Consider the following 12140-nt stretch of genomic DNA (forward strand, 5'->3'; position numbering starts at 1 on the left):
GCAATTTTTCTTACTCACCCCTCAGTAATTTATATTCTGAAGTTTGCCAAACACTGGATGAGTGTTTTTAATTGTTCTTGTTGCTTGCTTGTCTTACAAGTGTTTCTCAAACTTGAGTTGATTGGAAAGTTCCCTGTGCTTCCACGTTAGTTTAGTTATAAGCCAGTGCCTTCCTTTGACTGCTGACTCTTCCTTTTTCTTCTCATTCAAATTGCGTTTTTTTCAGAATTCTTTTTGTCTTCAGAATTTCATTTTTAAGGTTGTCCCCTACTGAAACACTTAGGTTGTATAAACAATTCTCAAGATACAAAGTGAGACTAGGGACAAAATAATTTCAAAGGCTAGAAAGGGGCAGTCTGTCACACAGGTTTCATAAAATTTCCTCAGTCTGTGTTGGTGAGATCCCCGAATTGATACAACTGTCTGGAAGTATAGGAATCAGAGGACCTGGGTTTAAATCCCAACTCAACCATTGACTATGTAACTTTGGAGAAGTCACTTACCCACTCTGGGTCTCAGTTTCCTAATCTATAAAATTAAAGGGTTGGGCTGGATAATCTCTAAGGTCCCTTCGAGTTCTAAATCTATGATCCTATGAAATTCAACAATTAAGAAGTGCCTAACACTGTGCTACACTATGGGGATTTAAAGACAAAAATGAAAGAATCAACTTAATATTCTTGCCCTTTTGTTTGTCCACATAAATTTCATATAATTATCTAGCTCTATGAGGAAGCTAGTTTCATACTATTTTGATTGTTAGTGCAGAATATATATATATATATATATATATACATATATATATAAATTCATTTGGGGAATATAATTTTTATTCTATTAATCCTACCAAACCATGAACACTGACCCACCAGTTATTTAAGTCTTCTCTTATTTTGATAGTTAATTTGGGTTTCCTTGATACTGTAAATAGGGTTTGCTTTTTTAAAAAAACTTTTTTAATCTTTATATTAGCAAATAAGAATGTAGTCTTTTTGCAGATTAATCTGATAACCTAGACTCTGCTGAACTTATTTATTAAATCCATTAATTGTTTTCAGTTGAGATGGCTGAAAGGTTTTGTTGATTTGAATTTAATCAATTTGCAGCAATGTATCTGTTTCCACACAGCAAATCCTCCCCACAATAGAGGATTTTTTAATTTTGTTTTTGCCATTTTAATAGATGTTCAAAGGGTATCTCAGAGCTGTTTTAATTAGCATTTTCTTTCAGCTGCTCTGGTTGTACATTTTTAACATGTAAACACCTTTTAAAAAATTATTTTAGTTTTTTTTATTTTTAGTTCCAAATTCTCTCCCTCTCTCTCTTCCACCCATTGAGAAAGCAAGAAATACATACACAGTATACATACAAAGTCAGGCAAAACATTTCCACATTAACCACTTTGTGTCGGAGAAAGCAAGAAAAATAAATGAAAAATATGCTTCAATCTCTACTCAGTATCCATCAGTTTTTTCTCTAGAGAGGGACAGCATTTTTCAACAAGGGTCCTTTGGAATTGCCTTGGGTCATTGCATTGATCAGAGTAGCCAAACCTTTCAAAGTTGATCATCATTACAATATTGTTACTGCATATAAACATTCTTCTGGTTCTACTCACTTCACTTCGCATCAGCTCATATTGAGTCTTCTCACTCTTTTCTCAAGCCATCCTTTTGGTCATTCCTTACTGTGTAACAATTATATTAGCCATTCCCCAATTGGTAAGCATGCCCTCAACTTCCAATTCTTAAGCCACCATAAAAAAAGCTGCTGTAAATATTTTTGTATATATGAGTCCTTTTCCTTTGATCTCCTTGGGATAAAGACCTAGTAGTGGTATTTCTGGGTCAAAGGGTATGCTCAGCTTACAGCCCTTAGTTCCAAACTGCTTTTCCAGAATGGCTGGGTGAGTTCACAACTCTACTAACAATGCGTTAGTGTCCCAATTTTCTCACATCTCCCCCAGCATGTCATCTTCCTTTTCTGTCATGTTAGCCACTCTGATAGGTGACACCTCCAAGTTGTTTTAATTTGCATTTCTCTAGAGATCTAGAGCATTTTTTCATGTGACTATTGACAGCTTCGATTTCTTCTTCTGAAAACTGCCTGTTCGTATCCTTAGAGCATTGATCAATTGGAGATATCCACCTTCTTTGATCACATGCACGGGCAGGTCAGTTTTGAAGAAAGGTAGGTGGGATATCCACGACTGCACCAAGAGATGAGAGCCCAGCATATGGAGCTCAGGAGGACAGGATCATCCCCGCCCTGGAGCTAATTACCTGGGCCAGCCACTGAACCCCGCGTGTTAAAAGCAGCAGCTTGGATTTAGTCCTGGAGGGCTGGGACCAATTACTACGAAAGGAACAGAAGGACATCCCAGGCCCTAGCGGACACAACATGGACGCGGCATTAAGGGTAGAGGGGCGGGGCGCACCGCCCGCCTGGGGCAGGAGGTAGGGGCTCTAAACCGAGGAGCCCATTCCTGGAGGCGGAGACTGCACAGGTAGCCCGGCTCGCACTTTAGCGTTTCCTGCAGTCGGAAGTCCCGCCCCCCGGCCAACAGCTGCGCGGTAAATGAAACGACGACTACGACCTCCCATCATTCTCCGCCCTCCTTAGACCCGAGCGCCACCTCTCGAGCAAATCGGCGTCCAGGCAGCCGAGAACGCGACGGAAAGCGACAGGGCTGAGAGACATTTAGAGCTTCCTCGGCTCCCGTAGTTTTCGAACTTCTACGGCGGACTTCCCTTCCTGGTAGCGGCGATCATGGACCCTCTCGGCTAGTATGAATTTCTTCCTCTGCCTGATCGCTGTGGGGGGTGTGGTTGCTGCTCTCGTACTGCTGCGGCTGTGGCTGGTGCTATGCTCCCGAAAACAGGGGCTACAGACTGTGTCCGTCAGCGTGCTGGTGGTGGCGGGGGTCCGGTGAGTAGATTGAGGTCGTAGTTTCACCGGTCACATGACATCTCCCCGCCGTGGTTTCCCTCAGGACTACAAGACCCAAAAGACAACGCGGTTTCTCATCTTTCGCCCCCCCCCACCCCCCCCTTACTTTCGTTTTCTGCTTTGCTTGAAGCATTGCGTGTTGGTCTATGTGGTTTTTGTGAATTACTGGCCTGGATGTACTGAAAATGTACTGAATCTACATTTATTTAACTGCAGATTTGGGGCTCAGTGATGTTAATGATCCGAATGAATAAGATAATCGATTTTAAAGCATCAAATAGAAAAGTGATGCCCTCGCTCTCGTTTTACAGATGAGGAAGTTGAGACGCAGAGAAATTAAGTGAATGGACCAGGGTGGCACAGTTAGGATTTGAACTCTAGTTTTCCCAGGTCTAAAGTCCTGCCCTCGGTCCACTGTACCCCCCTAGCTCTATGTTGAAACTTTCTGGATGCCTCTTAATTGAATTCAAGAAAACCCTCAGACAAACAGGGAACTAGAACTTAGAAGCCTCTCGTGGACTCCTCTGTGATTTCCTCCATGTGAGTTTTCCTCCCCCCATTCTGGTCACCTCCTTGCCTGTGACTTGGCTTAGGACCGCAAATTTCGAGCTGGGAGGGACCTGGCCTTTTTTTTTACATATGAGGAAACTGAGGCCTTGAGAGGTTATGACGTGCTCTAGTAAGTAGCAGAGCCAGGGTTCAGACCTAGGTCTTATGACTACAAATAGAGAAACTTGCCACTGAACCAGACTCCCTGTCTTAGGAGATGGGCAGCCTCAGTGGCTCTCTTTAGAAATGTATAGCTATATAAATGTATACAAATATGTATGTATATGTACATAAATGTGGAAATAAATACCTGTGTATATAGACACACATACACAATTCTAGCATGAAGTAGTGAGGCAAAGTTCTGATCTGGGAGTTGGATAGAAAGTCTCATAATCCCACAAGTTACTGACATTCAGGGTCCCCCACTAGGCATTAGTGTGTGCATACACATACATACAAATGCAAATATAGGATGAATCTACAACCGTTTATTAAGTGCCCAGTATGTGCCATCTGTACTAGGTACTGGAGGCCCAAAGATAACAATCCCAGTTCTGAAGGAGCTTACCTGGAGAGACATTTTTAAGTCATTTATTTATAGTTTTGCATGTACATATTTATTTGTATATATTTTGTATATGTATTTATATATTTTTGTTCATATATGTTTGTATTTACATTTTGTATGTTTGTAAACCTATACATTTATATACCACACGTTTATGTTTATATCAATATGTTCATTTATATGGCCTATACATTTTATTGATATATGTGATATATGCCTATACATTTGTATTTATATATTCCTATGCCTATGCATTAATATTTATTTATATCTTTATGCATTTTTATTTAGATTTATATCCCTATACATTTGTATTTATTTGTATCTCTATATGTTTTTTATTTATATGCCTGTGCATTTACACACACACACACACACACACACACACACACACACACACACACCCCTCTATATTTGTGAATTCAAATCTGGCCTCAGGAACTTCCTAGTTATGACCCTGGATGAGTCACTTAACCCTGTTTGCCTCAGTTCCTCATCTGTAAAATGAGCTGGAGAAGGAAATGGCAAACTACTCCAGTATCTCTGCCAAGAAAACCCTTAATGGGGTTGGCCCTGCCTGAAAAATGACATAACAAAATATACCTATGCATTCATATTTATATTTGTATACCTACACATTTATATTATTTATATTTAAATATTTGCTCATACTGTATATATTCATATGTCTATTTATATGCACATACACATATATTTGTGTGTATATACATACATTTATATTTATACATGTATATACATTCATATTTACATATACTTATATAGCACTTTAAGATTTGCAAATCACTTTCACATCCTCTCCATTGATGTTCACGATAGTATTCTTATATTTAGGTTGAAATAAAGCTAAATTGTAAATATTTACAATAAATCCAATCTAAGAGGCATTTATTAAGCTCATAATATCTTGTTAAGATGAAAGGAATTGGAAAGGCTGTGGGAAAACAGACACATTAACTAATACACTCTTGGTAGAGCTGTGAATCAATTGGTCTGTGTATTCTGGAAAATAATTTGGATTTATACTGGAAAAGTGAGTAAGCTGTCCGTATCCTCTGACCCAGAGGTTCCACTACTATGCTTATACCTAAAGAAAATTAAAGAAAGAAAAGTCCCACTACTTTTTGTAGTATTAAAAAATGGGGAACAAAAGGGTTCCTATCAATTGGGAAACAGCTAAATAGTTTGTGCTATGTGAATGTCGTGGAGTGCTGTGCTGTGCTGTGCTGTAAGAAATTACAGATATGAGGAATTCATAGAAACTTGGGAAGATTTGTATGAACTGATGCGAAATGAAATAAGCGGAAATAGAAATGGTTGCACAATGACTATAATAAGATAAAGAGCAGCAACACCTCTAGGCACCAGCATTGCAATTAAATGCAGTGAGCAGCCTTGCTTCCGGCAGACAGGTGTTGGAACACATTTTTTTTCCCCTCTTGGTAGAAAGGTGTGGGGACTACAGATGTGGAATATTGTGTGTATCATCCAACACTCCTCCACCCTGGCTCGGGCCCTCATCACCTCATGCTGCTGTTTGGTTTCTCTGCCTCTTGTCACTCCCCTCTTCCAATCAGATATCAGATTGATCTTTCTGAAGTTCAGCTATGTTGAGTGCACTGTCCTATTCTTTCTACTCCTGTTGCTTCCAAGATCAAATATAAAATCTTCTGTTTGGCTTTTCGCAACCTGGGCCTTTCCTATCTTCTTACACCTTGCTCCTGCAGTAACACTGGATGCAGTGACAGTAGCCTTTTGCTGTTCCTTGAACAAAATACTCAATCCCTAACTCCTGGGCATTTTCACTATCTCCTCTACCTGGAATTCTGTCCTGACTCATCTCTGCCTCCTGGCTTCCTTCAGGTCTCAACTAAAGTCTTACCTTCTATGAGAACCCTTTCCCAGCCCTCTTTAATCTTACTGCCTTCCCTCTGATACTACCCCCAATTATTCACTAATAGATTGTTTGTACATAGTTGTTTGCGTGTTGTTTCCCTTGTTAGACTGTGAGGTCCTTGAGAGCAGGGATTGCTTTTTGTCTTTGAATCCCCAGCATTTAGCACAGTGCTTAGTATATAGTAGGTGCTTAAAAAATGCTTGTTGTTAGTTTGGTTTTTTTGTTTTTTATTTTCTTTTAACTTTTGTTTTTAAATCTCTGGGTTCCAAATTTTCTCCCTTCCTCTCTCCCCACCCACCCTCATTGAGAAGGCAAGCAACTCAATACAGGTTAGAAGTGTAATGCTTGTTGTTTTAACTTGACAAGTGTGGAATGTTGTATACATTATTGTGCATAGCCATTTTGTTAGTCACTTAATTGTTTTTCTCTGTGATGGATGCTGGGGAGAGATATTGGGAAATTTTTTATGCCCATCAAAAAAAAAAAAGACAAAACTTTAAAAAGAAAAGTAGAATAACAAAACACATGGACCTTGTCTACTCTTAACATGGAAAGTCCAATGTAGGTAGATACAGAGCATTATGTAGGTAAATAGTCATCCAGAAAAACTGAAAGGTGACTAATAACTTAGGTGAACAGAGACAGTTGGCTCTGTGAGACTTGGGTCTGCAAAATCTGGGGTTAGAGGAATAAAGGAAAATCGAATTGTTACATCTGGGTCTTGATTAGTGCAAATAATGAATCCCCTCAAGTGGTCATATGTATTTGAATTCACACTACTTGAAGTTGTAATTGTGTAAAATGTGGTCATTGGTTCCAGCCCTGTAGAAACATGCAGTACAAATTTTGAATAATTCAACCACTTCATGAGATTTCATTATTTATTCACATTGATCGGGATCTTGCTATATGTCTGTTTAAGGGTTTTTTTAGGTGTTGTGGTGATAAAGTTTTGGAGGATTAACCTAACTCTCAAGATAGCTTTCTACATGGCAATAGAATTTGTGGCTACTAAATCCTGAAAATGTAAACTTTTATTTAAATGCTTTAATCAGTCATAAAACAAGACTCTGTATAGGAAGAAAGGAAATGAGTGTTTATTAAGCACCTGCTGTTTGCTGGGCAGTGTACAAAGCACTTTACAAATATCATCTCATTTGATCTTCACAATGACCCTGGTTAGTAAGTGCTACTTCCATTTTTCATTTGAGGTAATTGAGACAAACAGAACTTAAGTGAGGTACCATGGGCCACATAGCTAGAGCATCTGAGGCAGAATTTGAACTCAGTTCTTCTTGACTCCAGACCCAGTGCACTATTCACTGTACCACCTGCAGCATTTGGAGGGATAAAAAGGAGTCATAGGATCTCTTCTAACTAAACCAAAGAGAAGACGAATAGCCTTTCTTGATATTAATACATTTTTGTGGCTTACTGTCTCACACACAGACATACACACACACACACACACACACATACACACACAGTGATACAGAGACAAAGAGACACATACACACTCACAGAGCAAGATAGAGAGACAGAGAGTGTACCTCTAAATGTCCCTCTACATCAGGGGTTCTTAACCTTGGTTCAGTGGGTAGATTTCAGAGTGTCCATAAATGTGTGTATGGCAGAAGGTGGGGGGAAAGCAGTGAGGGGTAATGACATTTTTATTTTCACTCATCTGTACCTGAAAGTTAGCATTTCCATTAGTTATTTAAAACATTATTCTGGGAAGAACTTCCTTCCCCTTCACTCAGTAGATGGAAGTTGGGGGTGGCTGGCTCCTTTCTCCACAGGAATTGCTTCTCTGTATGGTTGCTACAGGTTCTGGGCCAGAAATAGGACCAGGTGTCTTGAAGATGCTGCTACTCTGATTGGATGGTCCATGAAGGCAGAGATTAATCTCTCCATTCCTTACTTGTTTCTTGGAGAGGAACTGTAGTCCTCTATTTAAATATTTACTGTAAAATCAGGTGGACGAATAGGCCTGCTACTTGTTAATTGTTGATTTACATTGTATATTTCTTAATCTATATGATCTTCAATATTATTTTCAGGCGGGCACACCACAGAAATTCTGAGACTGCTTGGTAGCTTGTCCAAACACTATAATCCAAGACATTATGTCCTTGCTGATACCGACAAGATGAGTGCTGTTAAAATCCGTTTGTTTGAAGAGAAGAGAGCTGAGAGAGACTCTGAATCCTTGGTAAGTTAGTCACTTTTCTAAGCTATATATAAGTTCTTATGGGGTTAAAATGCAATTTATCAAATGCCAAGATAGGGGTAATTATGATTATTATTGAAATTCAATTTTTACCTCATTTAACCTTAGAAAAGGAACTTAGCAAAAATGTAACTCCAGAATTGTTTTTTTAGTCTTATAAACATTTCATTAAAGTAAATAAAGGAAACTTTAAGTGAAAAAAGTTTTCTACCTGTCTAGAAATATCTAAATATTAAATATTAATAGTTGATTTAATATCTTAAATATTGACTATTTTAAATTAAGTTATTTTATTTATTTATGCCCTGGAACTTAGGGTTTATGTTGACTGTAGTGTCATGGAAATGTACATATGAGTTTACTTAGCTCTTCATTTAAATTCCTTGTTGAATTTTTGTAATTTTGGGTTGTTTTCTAACTAATTCTTCTGTTATGTTCCAAATTATATTTATATCTGCCTTGAAATTCTTTTGTGTATATTCATTTATGTATGTTATGTATGCTATGCTACCAATTTTAAATTAAATTATTCCATAGGATCATAGATTTAGAGTTGAAAAGGACCTCAGAAGTCATGTAATATAGCACTTTTTTACAACTTAAGAAAGTGAGGCCCAGAGGTTATGAATGTCTTGCCCAAGGTCATTCAGGGCACAGTGGCAGAATCCGGGTAGAAATCCAGATCTGACTCCAGAACTGCCTTCTGAAAACTGAATATTGAACATCAATACAACCCACACCCACTTAGCATACACTTAAATGAATTTCTGTTAATAAATCTTCTCGTTATATTAGTGCCATCACGTTATAATGATCAGTTATTATGAAAGGCAGCATGGGTAGTGGCATCTGCCACATCCTGGGGCATGTCCCTGCACTGCTCAGGACCCTGGACAGTTCTCTAAGCCTCCCAGTGGCAGGTGACCTTTTGTTTTCCTAGACTCATGAAATCACAGGCCTCATCCAAAATAAGTGACCACTACACCTCTCCAGCCTCTCCTTCCAAGTACCATTGTAGTTCTTGGTATATTTATCCTCCTTTCCTCTTCTTTATCTGGTGGTCGTTATCGTGATATCCATCTTGCTGGATCTGATTTTTTTACTTTAACCCAGGAGTAGAGAACCTGCAGCCTTAAGGCCACATGTAGCCTTAAATGTGGCCTTTTGACTGAATCCAAATTTTACGGAACAGATTAGAACAAAATTTGTTCTGTAAAGTATGGATTCAGTCAAAAGGCCGCACCTAAGGATTTAGAAGGCCACATGTGGCATTAAGGCCGCAGGTTCCCCACCACTGCTTTAACTCTTCTCCTGGAGTTACACACAGTTAGACCACTTGCCACCCCACCCCCTTTTTTTTAATTACATAAAATGTTGCTATGAAAATCTTTGAACAAATAGACCTTTTTTTTTTTTGGTCTTTGGTAGCATTGCTAGGATATATTCCCGGCAATGGAATTATTGGATCATAAAGATATGATCATCACTTTATTGTTGACTCTATATTGTGGCAGATTGCTCCCTGAAAGTACTCTACAAGTGTGCAGTGCCATGAGGAATGAACAAGTGTGTATAACACCGTGTTGCACCAGCACTGAGTTTTGTTGCTTTTAATCACTTTTACTAATTTAATGGTTTTGGGGTTATCCTCAAATTGTTTTAATTTGCATTTCTTTGTTAGTGAACTTTAATATCTTTTCAAGTACATAATAATCTGTGCTTCTCTTTTTAAAATTGGCTGTTTGTATTCCTAGCCCATTTATCCATTGTAGGTTAGGACTTACCAGTAGTAGTACTGGTGACTTAGTAGTACTTCCTTTTATATTTTAGGGGTTAGTTTTTGTCATATTTGCCATCTAAGACCAGATTGACATAGCAAATAGACAGCTGGCCCCAAAGTCAGAAGACCTGGGTTCAAGTCTGCCTTCTAACGCAATACTAGCTGTTGGACCCAGAGAAAGTCACTTCATTTCTCAGTGTTTTCTAGGCAACTCTTGAAGACTAAATTGCAGACAAGGTGCTGAGCTGTATTAGTATCATCTGGAAGTTCCCCATATTAATGAAATCAGTATATTAAGGGGCTTCTATATAGAATAATACAAGATCAAATGAAATTTATGTGGAAGAGAAAGTAGACAAGAATATTAATTGGCCGAGAGAGAAGCAGCTGAAGGATGAAGAGGGTCTTATACTTCCAGCTCCTAAAACATTACAAAAAGATTACTAAATGAAATAAATTATTGCCAAAATTTTTCTCAGTATGTTTTTTTTGGTATAAAATTGACGTAGACAGGCATATTTTTTTTGTCTCCAATAATTCCTTCCATTTGTTAAATTGAAAAAAATCTCTTCCATGGTAGAGAGAAAGATTTCATTCCATTTTTTTGTTTCTGTTAAGTAATTAATCCGTTCCTCAGTTTAATAAAAAAATGTTTCTAAAGTTTTCTTAAACAGTTAACTTTTATATACATTGGATTAGATGTCTGGTTTATTTTATTTTGTTTATCTGCTTCTCTATTTTTTGCCCAGCCTCAGATCGTTTTAATGATGCCACTTAGTAAGAGCTTTAAAAATAATAATTTTATTTTTCACATTACAATAATTTTCCACTTATTCATTGTCTCTGGTAACATTTTGATTGAGATGGTTGGATTTTTTAGATATGGTCCCATGTCATGTGTAAATAATGATATTTTGACTTTTTCAATTCCAGCATTAACCCGTTTCAGTCTTGTTTTATTGCTAGAATTTCTAATAATATCAAATGAAACCAATAGGAAAGAGCATACTTTGCTTTGGATCTGGTTTTTAGTTGAAATGCTTATGATGTGTTTCTCTATTGAATGTTATGTTGGCTACTCTGCTATCTCTTTACAACATAACCTGGCAATGTATGATGGATTAGGGAAAAGATGAAACCATGATATATTAGAAAGAGTCTTGCTCTGACATTTACAAATTGCGTGACCGTGGGCAAAACATGTAATCTCCAATTTACACATCTGAAATGTGGAGATAATAATACTTGTACTACCAAACTTACAAGTTTGTAAGAAGATAGTTTGTAAATCTTAAAACTATATAAATATGAGTTTTAAAAATTGTTATATTGAGGCAACACACAATTCCTTTTTGGTGTATTCATGGAAAGTATATGCCAAAACATATCTATAAATAATCTGTTGTCCTTTTACCAACAATAATTCATAGCTATCTTTTCCTTTGGGGGTGAGGAGGGTTAAAATTCTTTCCCTGCTATATATAAGCCAGATTGCTTCAGTTAAAAATAAAAATCAAAGACAAATATTTTTGCCTTTTGGAGAAAAAAATAAGCCTTCCTAAAAGGACTGAAATAACTCTCCCTTCCTCCCTCCCCGCATTGTTGTGGTCCAGTTGAGTGTACCCACTGTTCTTGTCTGTTGGACAGGATGAAGTATTCATGAACCCCGAGTGAAGGTCTTCACCTCAGGGGTTTGCTCTTTGTTAAAGTTCTCTCTATAAAGACTCATTTTAAAATTGGATCCTGTAATGACTTGGGGCTCTAGTTGGGTGTGGTGTTAGGTGGAATAGACCAAGAAATCAGTCCATGGTGGTATGGTAGCAAGAGGTGCTTCAAAAGGAATAGATCAATTTCAGCAGAAAGGATTGGCCAACATGGCAAAATAGGAGGAAGCACTTGGAGCCCTTCTGTCCTGACCTCTGCAAGACTTGGCCTTGACCATGTGACTCAGCCCTCTCTCCCCCTGGCTCAGAGACTGGAGAAACAGCATGACCTCAGTATGGTTGCTGTCAGCATGAACCCCAGTAGGGGGATGTGAAACTCAGCATTTTACTTGAATGATCACTTTATTCCGGAAGAGGGAACTGAGACTCAAGACTTGACCACCAGGTGCAAAGACCAGTAACTGTTGCTATACTTTGGGAGA

The 12140-nt window shown here is 38.1% G+C and overlaps 1 protein-coding gene across 1 annotated transcript in view; it reads left to right on the top strand.

Moving 5' to 3' along the window:
• Window positions 1-2561: 2561 nt before the first annotated feature.
• Window positions 2562-12140, top strand: part of ALG14 (ALG14 UDP-N-acetylglucosaminyltransferase subunit) — an 85963-nt gene continuing 76384 nt past the window's right edge. Inside the window, exons 1-2 of the mRNA XM_078155528.1 lie at window positions 2562-2930; window positions 8045-8196. Coding sequence (XP_078011654.1) covers window positions 2789-2930; window positions 8045-8196 — 294 coding nt within the window. The 5' untranslated portion in view covers window positions 2562-2788. The remainder of the gene's footprint in view (window positions 2931-8044; window positions 8197-12140) is intronic.

The sequence above is a fragment of the Phascolarctos cinereus genome, unplaced genomic scaffold (genome assembly GCF_003287225.1).
Source record: "Phascolarctos cinereus isolate Bilbo 61053 unplaced genomic scaffold, phaCin_HiC Scaffold_5;HRSCAF=322, whole genome shotgun sequence".
Lineage (NCBI taxonomy): Eukaryota > Metazoa > Chordata > Mammalia > Diprotodontia > Phascolarctidae > Phascolarctos > Phascolarctos cinereus.